Here is a 23,733-nt window from a genome sequence, read left to right as displayed (position 1 = left end):
TTTTAAGGATCAAGATTTATTCTTTTTTTACTCACTTGGAATTAAAACTGAACCCAAGCATAACAAATGCACACTCCCACCTCCAAATTAGATGAAAAGACACCTGCACACAAATCACTTTCTGGAGGGGTCAATAAAAGCTAAGATTTAGCTTGACAAACACTATTGGGCATTCTCTGATCTCTTCACCAAAAGTTAAGTATTCCAAGTAGCACCTAAACCTGAGAGGTGATTAAGTGTAGTCTACAATTGGAGCACTGATTGCTATCAAAAATAAGAAAACCCATTCAATTGTGGTAGGACGCAGAAAAAGATATGTAGAGATGATAACGCCTGCTACCTCAGACATCACGTTAGCTTGTTCGGGATTTGCCATGCTTGAATTTCGGAAAATGACCCTTGAACGTTTAACGCTAATTGAGAATTTTATGGATGTGGATTGTATATTTTTATTCCCTTTTACCTTAGCTACCTCAGCTATTTTGAGTCTGACATAAAGACATTTATAGGACTCATTTGGCATACAATAAAAAAGTGCTGCTTGAAATTAGTGACAGCTGGAGCACTGATTTGACAATTGACCTTATCTACCTCAGCTCTCTTGTGTTGGATATTCAAAATATGTCCAAGAGCACTGAAAGTTTGACTCGGTTGCGAATGGGAAATTGATTGCTGAAATTACCACATTGGAAACGACAAACTCGTTCCAAGTTAGTCCATAGTCGAACCAAGGACTTGACTTGTCGGTTGAGGATTTAAAGATGCAGGTACAAAACCAAAGGAGGACAAAAGCAGAACAGCCGAGGACTTGCTATGGAACAATGGAAAGACTATGTGCTTGGCACTTCCAGGAGCCCTTGAGCAAGGAACCACCCCCCACCTGTTTAGGGTACGACTTCATGTAGCTCATTCACTGTCTAGTCACGCTCTGTACATTCCTGTATATGTTCTTGTATATATGTATATATGTGTATGTAGTATATTTCAACAAAACAATGAAATCATTTATATTAAAGGAATGTTCTTTTGTTTTAAATCAGGCTGAAAATACGGGAGAAGTAACTGCACTACACATTCAATGGTATGGGTCAAATTTGAGCACACATTCTCTTTTCTGACTGCTGCTTCCAGTTTCCTCTGCACTTCTCAGGAAAAAACTAGCTTTATTTTCTGAAGAAGTCCTGCATTGTGCAAACTTTCTCTACCCTCCGACTGTCGACCAGTGCAGGGTGCGTCACTTCTGTTTGGAGTCAACTGGGATATGGGCTATGAAGCTGATGAGGGCAAGTGATAAATGAATGGGTTGTCGTAAACCTACCCTATATGTCAGTTCTATTGCAGGCCCAATTCAAAATCAGAATCATCTTTACTGGCCAAGTACGACACAAAAAACATTTAGGATGGATACCATGTAAGGATTCTACTGTAAATATGCTGGAAAAGGCAACAACTTCTCCGCAATGCTAATGGTTAGAGATCATAAACATGAAATGAAAATCTTGGCATTCTCCCCTGTGCTTACGTGGGATTTTCTCTGGGTACTCAGGTTTTCTTCAGATCGCCCAAAACATGCTTCGGTTTATTGCAGTTTAAATTGCTCATGTGAAGTCGTTGCTGTGAGTGGATTGGATTGTATTCTATTGACCCTTTTGCACCAAAATGTCTGCAGCTTTACGAACTTTTACATTCCGGTGACAACGTTTTTGTAGCCCATTGATGATTTCATTCACACATGAGCCAGGACCAGCTCAGCGGAACATCTACTGGTATATAGTTGGTATTTTGTAAAGTTTGTTACTTTGACTTAATGGTCACTGTCAGGGACTATCTACGCTTCCCAGGTCTGATCTGCAGAAGGCGCCAGCTTCAGAACAGAGGCACAATTTTCTAACTAAGTGATATTGGACAATTTGCTACGCACACCAGATGATTTTTCATGCATTGCAGAATCACTGGTTTAATTTACATGGGACTGAACAAATGATTCTGAAGGCCCTGAGCATGGCAACACAGAGGCTGAAATTTGATTGAAAAAAAAATTCTAACATGCATAAACATATATGTAGAACCAGAAGCAGAAAAGCAAAGAGAATTGCAAAAAAATAGAGAATTTCATTGGAGCAAATATTAGAATTTAGGTTGTAAAAGTGGGTCAGTGCTCCTGATGCCGTTTTGGCAAACAGGATTGCAATGGCGAACACGTACAAAAGTAAAACGTCTGATAAATTTAATTTGAGTGAGTGACAGGTGCAAAAAAAATCAAAGAAAGTGAAAAAGATTGAGCACACCAGTCGTGACTATTTCTGTCCATGTATGTTCAGCAAGAAGCTGGAGGCTAACTTTACTTTCCCCTGGCCGACTGACAGCTAAAGTTGCCAATCAGTGCTGCTCCTCCAGGGCACAAGCCACCAATCGTTCGGTGATGGAGCCCGCTGGCAAAAATAACCTCAGCACTATGTGTGTGGGTGCGTGCAATTTCGTGCGTGTGACCGTGCGTGTCGCGCTGCCACTTCTAATAATAGAGGAGGGAGGCTACCTTCTCCTTTGAGAGCCTACTTGTTGCTTACGCTAATAAGAAAATAGCAACATTATGGTTATCAAAGTGTTCCTCGCCACCTCATCAGGATCCACGGCGGTAAGTTTAGACCTTTCTAATTGTTTTATTGTTTGTGAACCAAACTTTTTTTGCTGTATTCTTCCCAACACAAATGCAGTCGCCTTTCAACAATTTGGCGTGGATCTATGTTTGGTAACACATTTGCAAGCAAAGCACACAAGGCCCATGTGTTCTAATTACGGACCGTGCAGGAGCTAATGTCAACTTTCGTGTCCACTTTTTGGCAATAAACCCCCCACCTCTCTTGGACGGCACTGTTGTGTTGTCCGATCTCGACACGGGCCTGTTTGCATGAGTGGGGAGAACCTGCAGTGGGGCTTCCCGACCCGCATTTCCCAATCTTCGAGCCAAAGCACATGCACACAATAGTTCACATCAGGGGAAAATAATCGAAACAGAAACTGTCATAAAATGTGGCTACATTATGTGTAACGTCTGCCATCTAGTGGAAGAGTATTTCATTGTTCTGCGGTGCTGGCATTGGTAGATGAACGTGAGAATAAGAAATTGAGAGAAGGAAATTGAGGAAAATGTGAAAGTGGGTAATTTCTCGCAATGCGCCCTCATATCACACTCACGTGGAAAAAGGTCAAGTTGTTCCTTCAAATTCCAGATCAAGAAGAAGCAACAAGATGTGGTGGGATTCCTGGAAGCACTGAAGGTGGACTACACTCAGCTGGACATTGCCTGCAACGAGGAGAACCGCAAATGGATGAGGCAGAATGTACCAGAGGAGAAGAAACCCTCAAATGGCATCCCATTGCCCCCTCAGATCTTCAATGAAGAAAGCTACTGTGGGGTCAGTGAAGAATCACAACACTAATGCGATGATTATTATTTATACACACATATAGAGAATAATTGTTGATAATGAATGTCATGTTTTTCTTCAGGACTATGAAACATTCTTTGATGCCAAGGAAGACAACTCTGTTTATGCCTTCCTGGGGTTGGCCCCTCCTCCAGGTTCAAAGGTCAAGACTCAATTTTTTTTCTTGTCAATTCATTTTCTCTTCTTGGTCGCTGTATTCAGTTCTTCTCTCAACTCTTTGGTGGTCCTTAAAATGGTCGTTTTGATTAATGTTTAACTGAACTGTTTGTGCGTTTTTTTTGCAATAACAATTGGACATAATGTTATATTTTTTGTATGATAAATAGATGGAAAGTTGGATAGAATGTTTTTAAATCATATTCATCAATCAAAAAATGACAGATGAATCTATTAATAGTTGAAGCACAGAGCAGCTCTAAATTGAAAAATGTGCAGCTAATTCATGTGATCGGTCTCAGAATCGGCATCGTCCTATCTCACAGACTCAGCATTGTCCGAATCGGTGTCACAACCTTGATCAAAACATAACTACTTTCCACTCAATGACGCATGCAAAAAAAAAAAAAGTCATTGACGTAATTTCCGCCGACGAATATTTCACTCAGATGGTAATCTTTTAATGAGCAGTCAATATTTGTGAACTGCACCTGACTGCTCCTCCCAAACTTTGCAAACATTTGGGTTGTTGCTTTTCTGTTTACTCGAATCCTTTCCTCAACGCAGGAAGCACTTCAGGCTGACAAGGAGGAACACATTTTGGAGAATGGTACTCACACTGACGACACCAATGAAGAGGGAACCCAAAATGACTCAATAGTAAAGTTTTATTGACACACCCTGCTTTTTTGCTTCCTATCCAACCATACATGTCCTGTCAGCTTGATCGCACTCTCACGTTCCTTCAGGTGCACCTGTCCAGTCTTCACATTAACTCGTCTTTCTGTGTTACTCAGTGGCTGAGATGTTTGAATTCACAACCACTGAATATAACATCAGTGTGCTCACAATGATGCAGAGTTGCGTTTCCAACACCCTTCACCCACATCAACATGTTGGGAACGGCATGTGATGTTTTCATTTTGGGTGTGAGTGACGTTTAATGATGAAAAAGAATGTACTGTAATGCACAAAGGTTTTGTCAAGGTGATAAAAGTAACCCAACCAACTGGAACAGAATTTTATTTCAGCTGATCATCCTACTCGTGTGATTTGCATCTACTTCTTTTTCGATTCTCTTTTACTGTGCACTAATGTCTCTTTAAATTTCCAGAATTCTTGTTGACGTGTGTGCCACTCACTTTGCATTTACGATCTATCTAATTTATTTACCCTCATCACCAGTTGTTGTTTTCACCTAAAAAAAGGAAGTTCCAGAGGTAGATCGTAACGGGGACGCACATGGAGACGAGGAGGAGACGCAGGAAGGAGAAGGTTGCGAGGAGGAAGATATAGCAGAGCCTGAGGAAAATGAAGTCACGGAAGGAGGAGAAGCTGAAGAACCCGAAGATACAGTAACTGATGAGCTCTAACATTATTTTCCTTTTTAGCCAAACATTCCTAAAGTGCTCTGTTTTCACTTTCAGCAGCCCAAAATTCCACGTCATTTTTTTTCTTAGGCTTTGTCTTCTTTCCTGGTTCCGGTCGACATCTCCCCATCAATTCGCTTTCGTTAGATTTTTTTTTTTTAATTAATCCACACACATTTTTACTCTTATACAGGATGCATCACTTTTGTTTTCCCTTCTATATGTCTTAATGTATAACTGTTGATGACAATTTAATATAAAAAAAAATCATTTTGTGTCCTTGTCAAGCCGTGTCATCAAGTGGTCACTAACATTAGATCAATATTCACCACTAAATCCATGTTGTCTTTCTGTTACAGGGTCATGCAGAGGAAGACGAAGAACAGGTATGTTTTTGTTTCTGAACTCGTTTTCTAGTCCTCTCTTTGCCAATTGCCAATCTTGGTCACATTTTGTAGGGCATTTGTTGCTGGGTAGAATCAATGTGGTGCAACAATTGTGTCCCCATGCCCATTCAAAACTAATCATACCTCGCTTATGTGCTGTTTTCTTGGCAATACAATGCCTATAAGCCAATAAACACATTTCTTTCCAGCTCTTTTATTTTTCTTAAATTTATTGACTTAACCTGTTTCTGCCTCTTCATGCACACTTCATGTCCATCTCTCGATTTGCTTATCCCAGGAGGAACAGGATTTGCGGTCAGAGGTAATTGTACATTGGCCATTTTCTGCAGTTGTCCTCTCAACTTGCGTGTGTTTGACGCCACAGAGTTTTTGACGGCCTATGAGGATTTTTGTCTTTCACCATTCCATCTTTTTATGATACCTAACTCTTTTTTTCACTCTTTTTTTTTTTTCCTCTTCTCTAACATTTCTTCATTTCAGTCCCATTAGTACCTTTTGACAACCTCAACTATCCTGCCATTTTTTTATGTAGACAATTTATTGATCGTACGTGCCTGTGCTGCTCTTTTGCTCCCTAAAGCCTGCTAACCGGCAGTCTGTTATTATTCCTCATAGGAGGAGGAGGAGCTACGACAGCTTGAGGTAGAAACATGACTTTCATATCTTATTGTGGATTACCTTTCACTTCCCATTATTTCTCCCTTTTCTAGTTTGCCAGATATTCCTTTCATATTTATCCACCATGTCCCATCCTACTAAAACATTTATTGGAGAAATGGACACCAAAGTGTGTTGATCAAGTAACGTTTTCATAATAGTCTACAAAATGAGTTTGCGCTTACTTCTAGTCAGAGATGTCGACTTTATTTTTTAATTTTATAATTTCATGTACTTGCATTATATTGTAGTTTATTAATATTGTATTTATGAGATATAGAATGACAAATGAATACTAGTTTAAAACATTCATCTTTACAGAATTTGCGATTCAGGGATTTACAGTATTTGAATTAGTAATAATGAACGAAATGATCAGTCCAACACCTTTTCACACAGCAAGGCCAAAATCACTTTGTAACTGCTTCTTGAAAAAGCAATAACGTTATGATGTGTTCAATTTCACAAATCTTGGGTGAACTAGTGATAAGATCGCCCCTGAACGTTGTGTGGGGGGAAAAAGGTTATGTGCTTCCCTGAGACATTCCAATGTTCTGCCTGGTCTTTTGCCACACACTTTCCTGCTTCGCTTGGCTGCTTTCCCCTTTACCCTGTCTTCTTCTCCACCTTTATCACTGTCAATCCTTTTTTTGATTGCAGGTTGAAGAAGAAAAAAGCGATAGTTTATTCAATCGGCTGTAGTATTTTTTTCAAGATACTTTTCATGTCTTCCTTCTGTTGGATGCTGCATGACCCGGATTCATAAATTTGTGAGAGCCGACAAGCATCATAACTGCAACAATATATTTCGTATCTTTTGTTTAGGTTTATGGTGATGTGCCATTTTTAAAATTGACCCATTCAACATGCACCTATTATTATTATTATTATTTTAACTCTGCTTGATTTTATTTTGCATAGGAGGAAGAAGAGCCTGACGTAGAAGAGGTACCTCTACTGAATATATTTGTTTGCAGTGACTGTGTTCAATGCGTATTCAGAAGATTTTTTTTCTCGGACTTCTTTCTTCCCTAAGGCTCCATCTTATACGCGTCTGTGTCTTAAGGTTTAACGTCATTGCACGCCTTTTTACCACCAGGACAATTTTGTTTTTCCGTCTTGATGTAGGTGGCAGCGTTTGTTGTTAACGGCTGGTGCTCATGAGCTAGGACATGTTTACTGGCTGGTTGCGTTGACACAAAGATAGCACATGTGGACCAGACAAGCGGAAATATGTCTCACCCGCTTTTTGTTAAACCCAAAATAAATATATTAGATGGAGCTCCTCTTGGTTTTGAACAAATATGTATTTTACATCCCCCAGTGAAGACCAAAGGCTGCCTTCTTTGCTGGAATCCTGACTTAATTTAAAAAAAATACAAATACTGGCAACTGCTGCACATATTGTTTATTCCTTAGACATTTAGTAATGCAACACCACTGTTCGATCTGTAAATGAGTAAAGGTTGTCTTTTCTTACCTCAACTTTTTTAATGTTGAATGTCTACTAATATGCATCCTTTTTACCAACCCGCTGCCATTACTTTGTATTCATTTTTCTGCTCTTCCCTCCCCTTTGTTTGTATCCAACAGGAAGAAGAAGAAGAAACACAGGTCGGTGCTGACGTCTAGTAGCATTAATCCACTAACCACTTTGTTATCAATATATTTAATATGTGTTTTTCCCAACAGGAAGAAGAGGCTGAATAGTTGAGGGAAGGAAACAACATACTGACGCCCTCCCATTTTAGGTAAATCTCATGCCCCGCACTCTACCACTTGGTGACAGCAGAGTTTTATCTACAAGCATGAGCCACACCATGAGATACACATTTGATTCCATGATGGAGTTGTATAAAAAATCTGCCATTGCAAAGATAAGGCCAGAGAGCATGCAAATGTGACTATTATGGAGAGCAATCTGATTGGATGCATCGTAAGGGCTTTGATGTATTACCATGGCATCATTGCTGCATCATTTATTTTCTGCTCATGAACTCTTAGTTAATCTTATTATAGTGGAACAAGTTCAAGATGATCAAAACCTGATAGTTTCTGAAGTGAACAAACAAGCCACACTGTTTGCTCCTTGACTGAGATCAAATCCACCGATCAATGGAGATGCAATTAAAGCTTGATAAAAATCTGCAGCGTCTCAACATTCACACAATATAATGAAACCTGTATTTGATTCACAATCAGTTACTCCTATAATTAATTAGACATTGACCGAATGGTCAAACTGTGATCATCATATCAAGAATGCATATCATGTCGAAAATTCTTGACTATAAAATAATGTTAACAGAGTGTTAATATTTTCATGTATGTACTTAATGTATTGAATGTACAACTAATACATTTTGTATTCAAGGCTGGTGATGCTGCTGTACCACTGAAAAGTCTTTCTTTACACATCCCATTACATGTACCCATCTCTGTTGGTATTTTTGGGGGGAAAATATTTGAAGTCCAAATCACATGACTACTGAATCTTCAGGTTTACATTTTAATTGAGGCACGTCATTATTTGCCTCATCGTTGGTCAGTTTGGTTCATGGGAACAAACTGAAGCTCACGTACTAGCAGCGTCATCGAGCACAAACATGCCTTTAGAATTATCTGTCGTCACAGTGAAAGCACAAACGTCTCAATTTTGGCTCCTGTGAGGCAGTGATGGTAACAATCCGACATAATCCTCCTCTGCAGAGCCTCTCTTACAATTAGTCTTGGCATGTCAGGCTGTTGTGACCCAGTCAAGGAAACATGCAGGTTCTGGAAGAGCGAGCATTGCAGAAATTGCAACCCCTCCCGAGCCCTGCGAGCCCCTGTCAGAGTGCGTTAGCGAAAGCTGCCAAGTGAGATTCGGATACGCCCGCGGAGGAGTGGCTGGATTGGGTGGCACACTGGCAGAGTGGTGGCGGCTACCTCCACCATCACATCCACTTGAAAAACCAGTGACCTTGTTTTTATTTTGCTCTGTTTGTCCAGCCTGAAGGAGCATCCTGTGACATCTGTCCCTGACCCCTGACCATTGACCACTTCGACTCCTTTAGGCAGCGTCTCAACTCTTCCCCCAAGGCAGCGCTGCACCCGCCTTGGAAAAAAAACAGAAAACACAAAACACTGGTCATGTGCTTGAAGTTGTCAAGTGAAAAGTCATCATCGCCTTTTCTTTTGACCACAACAATGGATTGAATTTTTATATTTCACATTTCGACACTTACTGTTGGCCTAACAAATATGTGCAGTGTAGCATAGTGCTGCAAATTATGTCTTTAATGCTACTTTGACAAACATTTTATATGTTTACATGTAAAGACAAAAATTCACACTGGTATACATTTTCTTGTTATCTCAAGTTCTGTTTAGGGATTTAGACTTTCTCCCGCGACTTATTTTATTTTTCAGTTTTACCAACACAACACACAGCTACATGGATACTACACACTAAGATTTCTAATGAGGAAGCCATGAGCACATGCTGAAAGACTACAAGCTACTCCGCCACTTCAATGACCACTGTTGTCGGAAACAATGCACTTTGTTAAAAACCAATATGTGACTAAGACATGAATGCGATGCAACTGCAATAAAGTGGTTTGAAAAAACATGATTAGGTGGCTATATTTGGTAAGTTTTTGCCTATTTATAGATCAATGGAACACTATTCAAAGCCTGGCAAGTGTGATGGGACCACACAGTTTTCATTATCTTTCCTTCTCTAATGTTGTCTCTAGGTTATGTCAGTGTGAAAGGTAAATTAACCTCTTATCTGTACACATTGCTCTAAGAAAATTATTCCGTTTTAATTAATAGTGACATTACCTTTTTAATGGGGGTTCGATCCCTGGCCATTGTGATCGTATTGCGGTATCCTTGTGCAAAATAATGATACCTCAGTTGCTCCTGATGCTGCATCATCAGTAACAGATGGAAAAGCACTAAAGTGAAAGCCCATTTAGTACCATCGGTGTAACACAAAATGTCCTCAAATTGAAAGTTTCTAAAGAAATTACTTCAGATAGAACAAGCCTAAAGTCACGGCAACAACCACAATGTGCTGTAATTCACCCCTTGCCCCACACACGCATCTCAGCAGTAAATATTTCTTTGCCGACTGACCTTCACCGAGTGGAATGATGCATGTGCTCTTGACAGCAGAAGGCTGTTTTCTCACTTCTACAAAGAAACCTTTGTTCTCTCACGCTACTCAATCTCATAAGATCACGTACGAGAGCTGTCGCAAAGATACAAATTATGATTTTCAATTAAACCTTTTAGTGTGGTGCACAAAGTACACAGGCATTAACCAATGTGGGCTTCCATTCACTTATCCGGTTTTATTTTTGTGCTTTGTGGGAAGTGTGACTATACAAGGGCTACTCACTGTTTGCTGTTTCAATCAATCTGCATGTGCAGGTATCTGCATCAGTTTGGGTTGCTGGGCAAAGTTCATTTTGCTAATATTTAACAGGACGTTTTTGGGTGATGTAGCAGAGCCCCTCACATAACAGTATAGAAGTATTAATGAAATATATTTATCGTGTGCGGATTCTTACGGCTGTTCCACAATGACAAGGTAAGTCAGACACATTTGATCATACAATAGTATAGACAAGGGAGCAATATTGATTCTTCCCCATTTGTACAGGCACATTAGAATTTGAATGTGTGTCTCCTTGGTTCACTTTGTGAGACGTTGCAAAATTACGGAACAAATACAGACAGCATTTAGATTGTATTTATTGCACGGATCTTTGATGCATTACACTAAAATCTGAATGTAAAAAATACCTAGAAAAAAACAAGACAACAGAAGGACAACAGAAGGATACATTAAAGTGTGAATTAATCACCATAATTATAAAGAGCTATATATAATGTAATAAATGAAGTTACTTCACGGTACCAAGTGCTATATTTATTATATTTAAATAACCACTTAGAGTAAAATTAAGCTCAGTATGTACATCCATTTATTTTATTGCTTTATTTATAATGTGCCGTTTGTATCAGTTATGCATCTTATTTGTTTTTCCCGCTAGTCACTTAACTCAGAGGTACGCGCAAGAATTCCAATGTACTTGTTTTCCACTCGTACAAATTTGGCAATATTGTTACTTTATTATATTCTAATATCAAAATGTAATGCTGAATTGGTATCTTCTACTGGAGGCATTTTAAGCGGTGTTTGTATTACTGATTTCCCAATAGCAAAAAGGAATTTACTCTTTTGTTGAAGAAAATATAATGGGGATCACCATTTCATTTCACTTTCCCCACAGGAATTACTGTACAGTCCTTGAAGTGATCACTTTTCCCCAATGCTTTAATTAAACCTTCAGATAGACTTGCTATTTTAATGCATTGTTTTATAGCTAGGTTTATTATTGTTGAGTAAATATTCAGTCTTTAATTGTACAATACTTTCTGCCTGATTGAATATGCCTTAATTCCCACTAACGGAACACTTTATAACCAAATTAAAATGTTTCTAAAATGATGCAGGACATAGTGTTTCTCAGAAATGTTGCCTTTGCTTAGGCCAATGGTTCTCGAATGGGGGTATGAGAGATTTTAAGATATATTTAAAAGAAGTATATATGCAAAAATTCCTTAAAAATAATTTGTAAATGGTGTAAATGTTTCAGGTAATATATAAATTCAGTAAATGAGTTTCATATTCAATCTCCTGGTTCAACCCAATCTGTGACATGCCAACCTAGCATCACCTGTCAAACACTTGAAATCTTCATTTAAAATTAAATTAATCATTTTTGAGAACAGTTCTTCACTATCATCCCCCCAAAAAGTGCATGGTGTCTTATTTTATATTTATGTCTTTTTTTATTGTTGTATATTCAGAGTTACAAACAGTTCAGGAGAGCCCACTATATAAATGGAATTTCAAAGAGTAAGAAAGCAGACAATGATGGCACAGAATTCTGTTTTAAGTCTTTCCTCATTTCCAACCAAAAATGCTTTGCACTGGTTGGGAGGTACTTGGCTGAAAAACGTGTTTTACAGTAGGCGCTGAGAAAAGATTGAGAACTAATGACTTTGGTTATATCGCTCAGTTTTGATTGATGCTTTCAGAGAGTGCACTTGCAATTTGCATTTCTAGAAATAAATCAAAAGCATTTTTCATATTTTGCCTCCTTTGAGGGACACAGCAAACAACAACCACTGCACCACAATCATAACTCAAAGCAATATTTTGTTGGGGCACAAATGTTGATACATCTCTTGGAATGGATCTCATTTGTGTCTATTTGCCGTAATGTTTTGGCTGGATGGTGTAGTTTGACTTAACTTGACTGAAACATGTTTACACCAAGATGACTATCTGTTTGACTGTTTTATTTTTAGGTGCCCTCTGCCGTGATTGATGGATTACCTCATTTGAAATGCACATTTGTGTTCGGTGGGTGGTTCTTCTGCTGTGCAGCACTCAAGGTGAGAATTGAGCATAAAGCAAACTGCCGCCTCTCTGACAAGTGATGATGATAATGACGATGATGATGGTGATGTCAAGGAGGCCTGTAAAGTATGCATTAACAGCCAGAGTGCTTGTGTTGAAGTGCGGCACTACTTCTGTTTACACCCACAGACCATCTAGTTCGAGGAGCTCCTAATGATCTCGTTGCACTTTGTTATGAATTTTCTTCCGAATAATATCAGTAAGATGGAACCAATAGCAGGAGAATTCAGAATCACTGGTCCTTGATTCCCAATAGGATTAAACTCAAATGATGCTCATTAGTGTGCCATTCTATGATTGCAATAAACTGTTTGTTTGGCCCAGATGTTTTTTTTTTTAATTTCCCAGGCCTCATTTCCTAAATGGCTGAATAATTTATGATCCTCTATGCCAAGTTCACCGCAAAGGAGTTATGCATCCCTCTGAGTATTGTGGCGTGAACCAATTAGTCCACATCTCTTTGGGTGTTGGTAGGAGCTTGCTTTCTCCTTTTCTCAGAGACTCTTAATAATGTATAGTGGAACCTGTAGTCGAACACGATCCATTCTTGAACACTTATTTTCCAGATGACGAAGAAAATGTTCCCAAAGGAAAACATGGAAATAGAATTCATAGTTCCAGACTTGCCATTATGAAAACCTTTGTATAAAAGACAGGCTTATTTTGTTAGCATGCTAACTATAATGCAGGTGAAACATTTAATCTATTGTAAAATGTAAAAACAATAAAACATACATTCAACCTTTCGTCTTATGAGAGATGACGTTGCACTAGCTGCTTACTACTTTGGGAGGGAAGTTACTTTTCTACATTTCCAAGTATTACAGAGAGTGAACCTCGTTTCCTTACAAGGCATACATTCTGGTTCCACTAGCAATATAAATCAAATTAATTGATTTGAAATGAATTTGAATTTGCTTGTTTTTCTGTAATAACCCATAAAAATGTTATCTCAATGAAGCTCTTAAACCCCTTCAACAAAGTTCTTTGGCACAAAGTTGCCACCAGATACCAACAGAGCAATCCTTATATTGTTTGAAAAATGTTGTTATTCTTTTGGGACTATTGTAGCCAGGTAACGTTTGTAAACTTCTGTGTTGGCATCATATGCTGAGGTCTCCTGTGACATCATGCACGACTCTTGTTTGAACAAGTTATTGGATGACCTGTTGGGTGTATTTTTAGGCATTTGTGTTGAATGCAGGATTGGGTGTAATTAATATAAATTTGGCATATTGCATGTAGTTTCATTTTCCCAAATGTGGCAAAACAATAAATTCCGTGTTCTATGTTGAATATTTTTCAGTTTCCACTCTTTTAAAGCTGTCGCCTGTCAGCTTGACTGTCCTTAGAGGGGATGAGGCCCGCTTCACCTGCAGTATCCAGAGCGCAGGGTGGGCTCTTATGCTGTGGGAGCTGAACAGCACAGTCGTGGTCACCATTTCCAGAGTTCACGGCGTACTTTCCTCCCTCATTCCCAATGTGACGGCAGTGGAAAGTCAGAATGGAGATGGTTGGGTGTTGGTTCTTAAAAGTGTGGAGAGGCTCCATGAGGGACAAGTGAGCTGTAACCTCGAGGGCAATGACAAGAAAACAGCAAGCCTCATTGTTCAAGGTCAGTGTCATATTTGTCCTCTTTTTATTTAATACATATATTATTTTATTTTTTTACCGTGATAAACAGTATTTTTAATATCAACATTGCCCAATTTGTTTAGATGTCAACATATTTACGTCTAATTCAAACTGTGCCAGATTTCACTATGTTTTGACATTGTAATGTGTACCTAATTTCTTCATAAGGGGTGGAAGATGATTGCGATTTCACAGAAAAAAAGATTTCCCTCAGCTTCTTGTCTTCTTGCGTCTAGAAGACATTGAGAAGCACTCAAATTTACTGTCCTGCAAGTGCAACGGCAAAACACACTGAATATAACCTTGATAAGGACAAATAAATAAGTAGCGAATGTTGCTTTGATTGTAGGCACCCACACGCTGCTGCTGTTTCACCACAGCTCAAAGTGATTCAAGCTGCTTTGTAGTTTTCTTTGAAAGGAACTGAAGAATTCTAATTATAACCATTTTGTAGTGTTGTGGACACAAAGACTGGTGTTGGGGATTACAAAATAAAATAAAACTAATTACATTTCAATGTAGTGTGTCATACAGGATATAGAGTTCCAATACAAAGAAAAATCACTCATATTTGATTTTAAAAAATGCTAATAAAGGTAATGAAACAATACCATACCATACCATACCATACCATACCATACCATACCATACCAGCAAGTCAGATGAAACATTTGTAGTTCACTGTCCTAAATAGGGGCAGGGTACATCTTGATATGGTTGCCAGCCAATGGCAATGCGCACTTACACAAACAACAATTCGCAATCACATTCTTACCTATGGATTAGAGTCTTCAATTACCATGCATGTTTTTGGAATATGGCGCAATACATTACAATACAATACAATACAATGCAATGCAATGCAGTGTAAATTTATTTATATAGAATCCTAATAATTGTTCAGTTATTGATAGTTGTGCTTTTCACGCAATAATGATGTGCTTTTAAGATTAGATACAGATGCGTTTACACAACTCTCTGCACCTAGATTTTTACATACATACATTCCCATTGGTTGCTTAATTAAAAGACACCATATTTCCTCTAATCACAACTAAATTATGTCTTGAAATATATTGACCATTGTTGCTGACACAGCATTATTCAGTCTTATGGAAATGGCGTATCTCAAATGAGCTGACAAGTCATTAAATGGCACAAGATTTGTACAGACCTTTGCTTCAATGACCTTATCCTTCTGCTTGTTTGCATCCTTGGTCCTTAAATGGAGAACTCAGAAATGAATAAATAAATAAATAAATGAATAAATGAATGAATGAATGATTAAGCAAGCAAATGAACCATTTTTCCACTATATTAGAAAGATAATCTTCATAGCATGCCAGAACAGCAAATCCCCACTGACATGTTCACTCATTAATTGTACTGTTAGTGAAACAGCACTCCGCCCTCTTCAACACAGACCATACACCCCTCTGGCTGTCTGGAAGCAGACGATTGCTCTGACCTGACACAGCCTTGGAATTAACGGTGCATCCTGGCACGTCCACTTAATAGTCAGCAACTCTGTGATTTGTGTACTGCAGCCTCACATAGAATGTTGGAAGGGAGCCACAAATCTGCTGCACATTCCCTTTCTGGCTTTCATTGCCTATATAGGGGCCTTTGTTTTGGTTTTTAACTCAAAGATACTCATGTGAACTAATGAATACATTTGAATGCTCTGAGTACAGAGCGTTGAACTCAAATCACAGCCCACCATATCAACACAAAGATCTCCTGCAGTAAGTAGCAAACCTCGTGAATCTCTTTCCCAAGGTGTTACAGTAAGCTGCTGTTGGTCATGGGGGGTACAGTATATTCCAAATCACCTGTAAAAGGTGATAATCTGCTACATAGAGAGACGAAATAATTTTTTTTTCTGTTTTAGCCCTCCCACTTTCTCTAAGCTTGCTAAAACACACAAACTTGTTAAAACACTCTTTGTAAAATATTTTGTAGCATCTGGTCTCATTCTCATGCTGTCAAGAAATGGGTGACTATCCTGTAAAATGACTTTCAGAAAATGAAAGGAAGACTTAGTTGGACATCTCTTTTTAAAAGAGGATAAGCGAGCTTGCTTCAAGCTGTTTGTCACCGCCAGTGCGCCAGCAGCGTTACATCATTCGCCAATGGAGGAAAAGCATGCTTTCTTCAAGCTGTTTATCACTGCCAGTGTGTCTGTAGCTTTACATCATCCTTACAAATGTACAGTTTGTGTACTTCAACATCCTGCATGGACTTGGGCAAATCAGTTTCTCCTTCTGCCATGTCAAGAGCTGTCCACTCATCCATCTTCTACTGCTTATTCGTAGTCAGGTTGCGGGGGCATTCTATAGGTGGCAAATCAAGCCAGCTGTGTTCACGCCCACAACGGTGCAAACTGCCCATTTTAAAACGAGTTAAGACAATTTTTATGGTAGTTTGGTGCTCTCTGTCTGTCTGTCTGTATATACATAGATAGATAGATAGATAGATAGATAGATAGATAGATAGATAGATAGATAGATAGATAGATAGATATAGTCTGTGCCTTTGTCACTTATTTTGCCTGACAACTCACTGTACCTCTATGCTCCATAGAGGGTTATTTAGCTGGCAGGGTGCTCGATGAGGGGCAGAAGATGAGAAGCATTTGTCAGGCTTTTGACACTTTTAGGTGGTCAATCAATCAAACAAGTCTGTTTTTTCCTTTAAGTGAACAGGCCCACAAAGGTTTTCATGCTGCTCATCCTTTACACACGCCTGGATGTTGTCAGTGTCAAACCCTTTTTTGGGCACTCCTTGAAATACTTGCAAGATTCATACTCCATAAGTACATTACCAAACTTTCTACAACTTTACAATGTTAATAATCATTTTTTCAAATTTAATACTGATTATATAGTGGTGCTCCCCAGAAAGTGACATAATTGTATTATCTAATGTTATTCTTGTGGTTTTGGCCACAGTGGGTTAATGTCATCAAAGTAGTATAATTTACTTTCATCGCTGCCTGAGGGAAATCACTGTGCAACGTCGTGAGTTACCAAATTACCAATTGTGGCTCAAGGCTTAAATTCTGTCATCATAAGTGATAACTGAGGCGCCTGCGTGTATGTAAGTGTGTGACTGTAGCTATTCTGTTGTTTATTTTCAGAAAAAGGTACTGTGGAAATCTTTGGAGGCAATACAATCACTTTAAAAGGCCAGTTGGTCCAATTTCAGTGTGACGCTGTGGGATGGCACCCTGAACCTTCTTTGCATTGGGAAGTCAATGGGAAAAAGGTAAACAAACAACAAGAATCATACATGGTAAACATATTTGTCATACCACTATCAGGTAAAATGAGATACAAATGTCTGGTTGACCTTTAAAATGCGGGCTCTGCCGGATAATAACCAAGCACTTTCTAGTCATCAGCCAACCACCAGAGTGAAGGCAAGCCTGCCTAAACAAGTGAGCATTCCCTGCTGAGTCATGGCAAGAAGAAAGTATGGCAAAATTAGGAGATAAGGAGCATTATGATGAAGAGTTAATGCCTAAAAAAGGAGACGCATTTAATGTTTCAGAATCCAAGCAAACAATGTTCAACATAATAATAATATAGATATTTAATTTATCCCTGAATATTTTTTTCTTTTTTTAAAGTATAACTTTGTTTTGGATTTTTGTATTTTTTTATGAAATGACAATCAATTTATCTCCAAATGTCAGCTGGTCCCCATTTTGCTATATAATGCCAAGAAGCATGGTTGGATGTGGGTCCTATCTAGCCCTTAGGAAATAGCCAGTGTTTGGTGGGAGCTGCAGATGGACCCAGCTGCCTTGCTGCAGCGTCTCAACATCCACCGGGCACAGAATTAAGTCGATTAACAGCAGCATGGCAGATTAACTGATTCCAGCAGCATTTCCTCTAGCTGGACTTGGGCAGAAGGATGAAGGCGACAAGTACTCATTTGAATAAATCTAGGAATGCTAAAAACAAGATGACTGGGATATTTAAAGGTGTATTGGACAATTCACCATGACATCATATTTTTTTCTAGCTGGCAAAAACTGAACTGTTCAATGCGAGTAAATAAACTCTTACAATATGCAGCAAATAATAATGGGTTTGTCTGTCTGGGCTTGGTGTGAAGTTGAGCCAGAGTGAATACAACCTCAGCAGTGAAGAGACGGGAAAGAGCCTCTTCACTCTGAGCAGCAACCTCAACATGACTGCGACAAAAACCTCACGTGTTGACTGTCTGGCCTCAGTGACCGCCCTCTCAACGCCACTGATGAGCGGCATCCGTCTGACAGTGGGTAAGACATCACCAGTGTCATATTACAGTGAAACCTATTTATCATGTTCCGGACTCACCTGCAATAGGTACAATCTGTGTGGCTGGCAGACCCAAGTTCGGTGAATTCTGCCTAGCAACAACTCACTGAAAGAGTAAACAAAAAATGCCATCGCGGTTTAGGCAGGCTGTACTGTATACAGTGTCAAAAAACCTATGGTAGTCTTTCTTGGGGTCAGCCAGGGTCAAGTGGTTACGATTGTCACCTGCCTCCATAGGGTGCCCAACATCCCTCAAACACGGCTGGGTGTCTTTGTGCAAGACACCCTGAACTGTTCTCTGGGCACTTAGGTAGCATCCTGCTCTAGTGTGTGCTGCAAGCCCTGTGCGTTTGCTGTGTCCAATACCCTGATGGGTCAAAAGCAGAGATCAGATTTTGTGGAGGCTACATTAAAAATGAATCTTCTATATAACATCCTCGGTGTATTCTTTGGTTGTCTCCCCACCCAAAAATATTATATATCAATTAGACATTTATGGAAGAGCATACTTCTGATTTATAAAGTTGTGCACTGCTACAACACTATTTATCCTCATAGCTTATTCTCAATACTGCAACCAACTTTCACAATAACAAGTTTTCATTTCTTTCCCGATGTGACCTTCCCTACTCAGTTGCAGAGGTGGTGCAGGATGAAAATGACGACTGCACGGTCCCATTGGCAGTAACTTCCTCCCTCACTGCTCTTCTTCTCCTCCTGCTCTGCATCTGCATTGTCTTCTGGTACAAAGAAAGGAGACAAGCAAGTATGCACTTTTCTTTGAATTGCTTGGGGTGGAAGAAAAAAAGTATCGCCTCTCCCCTTCTCATTTCTGTACAGAGACTATGATTAAAGTATAATGAAGAAGAAAGGCGGTCACACTCTGTAATGTTGGCCTTCACCAAGGACATGAAATATATTTTTTTACTGACAGAAATGTATACTTTTATAAGAGCATTTTTGGACATGTAGGATGACTGCAGGGTTGGTTGGATTGCGATCACCAAGGATCAACACCAACAACTCGAGAGACTTTTGAGCTAGATGCAACCCGGAGCAATTTGGAGACAGATACAATATATAGCGATATAATACAGTATATAAATTGTAGGTCCTATAAATTGGTGGCGTATTCTTTAACAGAGGAAGGTATTGCAGGGATAAGGCACAGAAAGGCAACAAAAATATATATTGCATATTATGTAGCAGAAAAACTCCACAGCTTTTATTAAATATACAGTATTGAACTCTTGAACAGGAATGAGGGATTTCAAGGAACAGAATTTCCCTTTCTGCATTGTATACAGTAGTGTTATTTGATATAATATGTATGCAGAATTCACTCCATTCAATTTGCAACCAAAATAGTACACAGTACTGTAAAGGTAATTGGCAACTGAAATGCTACGAGCCCCATTACTAATGTTTAAAGTCACTGTGACAGTTTTACTGCAACTCCTAATCTGATTTGTGATGTGCTCAGACATGGTGGTCAATATTTAGGAAGCTTCGTTTTAAGGCTGGGGAGTTGAAATAGTGCAGTATATACAGTAGTGTGGCTAAGAAGTAGGGGTGTTGCAGAAATGGCTCTGGAGTGTCCAGTCTGAGGGGCTCATTGAAGGTGGAGGAAGCTTGTCTTTCTACAGCACAACAAAAAAAAAAATTGCCTTGAGTCAAGCATTTAGAAGTTGTCGTAATCCCTGTAACTGATTGGAAAGCAGTGTAACTAACTCAGGGCTGTGGTTCAGGGCTAAAGGATTATCTCCAGCAGCTGATTCTGTAACCGAGTGTTCCTTTCGCCATGACTCTGATTCTTACATCTTAAAAACGTGAGCTGCAGAAATGCAGGAGCAATGTTTTGCATCTCAATGATGGTGCTTTGCCGCTCTCTTTAATCGAGCCATATGTGAGAGTAATGTGTGCTTTGCAATTACTGTAAAAAAAATACAAGGCGCTGCTCTGGTTCCCCTCAGAGATTTGAGCGAGGGGGGATTTGTTATATAACAGCAAAGGCAGTTTCTCTCACTGCAACAATAACGGTTTTATATGTCACATGGGGCTAACATTGTCGACATCCTTGTTATATGATGTTGAAGCCTTGTTAGAAAACTCATTAACACTCTGCTAACTGGAGGCTATTAGAGCAGAATCCAAAATTAAGAATTACTGGTCGGTGTATGTTATAGAAGTCCTAGTTTGTCACTCCATTGAGATGACACAGTGGTTCTGTGGTCAATGCAATGGGAAATTAGTTTGTACTAAATCTGCTACAAAAAAAAATTATCTTTGCCTTTCAGAGAGAAACACACAAGATGCGATAAGGTAAGATCTCATATGTTTTCCTTAAAAATGAAGGTATACTTTTATTGTTGCTCAATCATATGAATTGTGATCTTAAATTAGTAGCTTGCACGAAATAAACACGATCGTCTTTGGCTTCTTTAAGAGGCAGATATAGCGTGCTTTATATTTGTCAGCATTTTCATCCGTAGCTGAACTACATTTTATAGTGTTTCAAGGGAGAGGACTGAGTCTTGTAAAATATGTTCCTTACTGGCGGTGCACTTAAAAAAACAATACAAAGCCCACAATGAATTTCTGCGTTGTGAGGAAACTGTTCACAAGTAGAAATGAATCTGCTTGAAAATATTATCACTGTTATCTTTTATCAGTTACCTATCATGATATTCCTAAAATGAACATTATTAGTCCATCACAAGAGTTCAAAGTTGCCAGATTTGTTGTTACGAGAGTCACAATATGGGTCGGAAAAGTAAATATCACTCCTGTTCCCTAAATGAGCCGAACAAGGTAGTACGTACTAAAACTGTGGTATGAGATACAGCAGATTATTTATTTATAACGTGACTTTTGCTTATGCATTTGGATAATTGCAGGTGTGAGGGCATGAACAATGGACAAACTTTGCCTGTTGAGTCTACAGGTGGCAGGGTCAACTTGGGATACATGAGTGAGGATGCAACAGGTGAGTAACATAACTAGAATTGGCAACATTTTACTCAAGTAAGACGACCGTTCCCTTAGGATAAGGCTCAAGGACAAGTGAAGAAGTACTGGTAGTACTCCAAATGATTACTTGAGTGAGACACTCAAGGACTGATCAAGTGATGAGCAAATTTAGATTTAATATTCTTTTAGACAGAGTACAAATAATAAAAAAGGGACTATAAAACATAAAATAGCAAATTAAACAATAAATATCTTCATTTTAATCAAATAACAAAAAGAGGCAAGTTTTAAAACTCTGTTTGGGGTCGCCCTGACATTGTGTGTAGTTATGTGACTGCCTGGCTCTTTTGGACGACTGAAACTGTGTCATGTTATGTGTACATTTTATTAATGATGGTTGTTCAGATTTTATTTGTTCTGGCTTCCAAGTGCATGAGCAGCAGTGACATAACCTAGGCCTAATTAACCTACACTAAATCACTCACATCTATAGATCAGGGCAAATTTAGGATGTTGTATGAATGATGCTGGAGTTCTTTAAACCTAAACCACAAGTAGTTGATCTGCGGCTGGAGGGTTGGATGGGGCTAAATGGCTTTTTCTCCCACCCTGCAGATGCAGTTTACAAAGAACTAATCAAAGGAATGCATAGCAAGATGGATTTTGTCAGCATTGAGAAGGTAAGTTAGAGAAATATAACTCAGGGAGACAGAAAAGATTCATTTTAAATCTGCTATCATTGAAAGACTTAAACCACCAATTTAGTGAGTAGGGCTGATCTCTCTGGATGGACATACAAAAGACTCCGACTCACTGCTGCTCTCAACCTTTTACAAAATACCAACCAAGACGGGGAGTTTGCGTTTTGTACTGTTCTTCTCTATTAAATCTGTGTTTTGTGTCCCTCAGGTCCCTGATGTTGTAACATCTAGCAGCCTGTCTTTACATAGTGACCATCACAGCCAAGTCGACCTTTCGGAGGGCAACTCTAAGAACATCCGGAGAGTTACGACAGTTTGAATACATTTAATGTGGGCGAAATATATTCTCACCAAACCTTTTGTAAATTCACTTTCTCAGTGGAAAGGTATTAAAATACGGACGAACTTCTAAAGGCGAAAACAATTTGTTTCAGTATGCTGGTTGACAACCATTTAGTATATTATTCAGGACAAGGAATAACAACAAAAAAACTGTTCTGTTCTTGCGAATGGTTTAAGTACCATTTGAATTTGAGTAGAAAGTGCAGAAATAAGTTAACCGTTGCTGTAAAATATAAAAACAATCTCATGTGAGAATAATGACATCAGTGTTTCTGCTTGTGAGTCAATTCTTAGTAAATGCAGCTGATTTTGCAGTGTTCATTGCTTTATTCTTGTTTCGTTGTTTTTACTGATTTAGCCAGGACAAAAGTTTGTATTAGAGTAGCATTTTTGTTCAAATTTTGAATTGTACAACCAAATGTTCAAGAGGATAGACTGTAAATGCTTGTATTGCACAAAAATCATCCCAACAATTTTAATAGACATTACATAAATTATGTGCCAATTGTCTCAATGTATTCTGATATTAGTGAGCAAAAACAATAAACATGTACCGTATTTTTCGGACTATAAGCTACTAGTTTTTGCACAAGCTTTGAACCCTGCGGTTTATCTATGGATTTTTCCTGATTTTCATGATATAATATTTGCATACTCTCTTATATGTGTCAAGTCAAGTCAAGTTTATTTGTATAGCCCTAAATCACAAGCAGTCTCAAAGGGCTTCACATAGACAAAAATTGACAATTATTCTCAAAGCATCCCCTGATCTTAAGCTCCCAAAAGGGCAAGGAAAAACTCAAAAAAACCCTACCAGGGGAAAATGAGAACCCTTGAGAAGGGACCACAGATGGAAGGATCCCCCTTTCAGGATCACCAGGCTGCAATGGATGCAGAGAGGAAATTAAACATTAACACATCTATGGATTTTTCCTGATTTTCATGATATAGTATTTGCATATTCTCTTATATGTGGAAATTAAACATTAACACACCTGCGGCTTATAGTCCAGTGCGGTTTATATCCTATATGAACAAAACAGGATTTCTCCCTAATATTAGCTGGTGCGGCTTATATTCGGGTGAGGCTTACAGTCCAGAAATTACGGAAGTTTGTAAAATTTAGCATTTTCTTCTTCAGCAGTCTCAGTAAATTCTCTGTAATTAGTGTAGCAAAATCCTCTTTTTAGCCACATATTGCTTCCTGGCTGAAGGCCTAATATTGCTGCAAATGGGTGCATTTGGAGCCCCTCCT

At 38.8% G+C, this 23,733-nt stretch overlaps 2 protein-coding genes across 18 annotated transcripts; both read left to right on the top strand.

Moving 5' to 3' along the window:
• Nucleotides 1-2,468: 2,468 nt before the first annotated feature.
• sh3bgr (SH3 domain binding glutamate-rich protein) lies at nt 2,469-9,653 on the top strand. 16 transcript variants are annotated; one of them, XM_037267845.1, is made up of 11 exons: nt 2,469-2,635; nt 3,231-3,416; nt 3,511-3,591; nt 4,173-4,265; nt 5,335-5,361; nt 5,660-5,683; nt 5,998-6,024; nt 6,961-6,987; nt 7,633-7,653; nt 7,732-7,790; nt 9,031-9,653. In XM_037267845.1, the coding sequence occupies exons 1-10, from the start codon at nt 2,591-2,593 to the stop codon at nt 7,747-7,749; spliced, it is 549 nt and encodes a 182-aa protein (XP_037123740.1). In that variant the 5' UTR covers nt 2,469-2,590; the 3' UTR covers nt 7,750-7,790; nt 9,031-9,653. The 16 variants fall into 16 exon arrangements, with proteins under 16 accessions (XP_037123740.1, XP_037123735.1, XP_037123736.1 ...); XM_037267840.1 differs by lacking the exon at nt 5,660-5,683 and adding an exon at nt 4,814-4,960; XM_037267841.1 differs by lacking the exon at nt 6,961-6,987 and adding an exon at nt 4,814-4,960.
• An 850-nt stretch (nt 9,654-10,503) lies between these two features.
• igsf5b (immunoglobulin superfamily, member 5b) lies at nt 10,504-23,036 on the top strand. 2 transcript variants are annotated; one of them, XM_037268321.1, is made up of 10 exons: nt 10,504-10,621; nt 12,412-12,498; nt 13,830-14,138; nt 17,298-17,425; nt 18,281-18,446; nt 19,100-19,231; nt 20,763-20,787; nt 21,363-21,451; nt 22,051-22,115; nt 22,345-23,036. In XM_037268321.1, the coding sequence occupies exons 2-10, from the start codon at nt 12,450-12,452 to the stop codon at nt 22,453-22,455; spliced, it is 1,074 nt and encodes a 357-aa protein (XP_037124216.1). In that variant the 5' UTR covers nt 10,504-10,621; nt 12,412-12,449; the 3' UTR covers nt 22,456-23,036. The 2 variants fall into 2 exon arrangements, with proteins under 2 accessions (XP_037124216.1, XP_037124217.1); XM_037268322.1 differs by lacking the exon at nt 22,051-22,115 and having other exon boundaries at nt 22,345-22,437.
• Nucleotides 23,037-23,733: the final 697 nt, after the last annotated feature.

Source organism: Syngnathus acus, chromosome 13 (genome assembly GCF_901709675.1).
Source record: "Syngnathus acus chromosome 13, fSynAcu1.2, whole genome shotgun sequence".
Classification (NCBI taxonomy): domain Eukaryota; kingdom Metazoa; phylum Chordata; class Actinopteri; order Syngnathiformes; family Syngnathidae; genus Syngnathus; species Syngnathus acus.
This window is presented reverse-complemented; position numbering and strand designations above follow the sequence as displayed.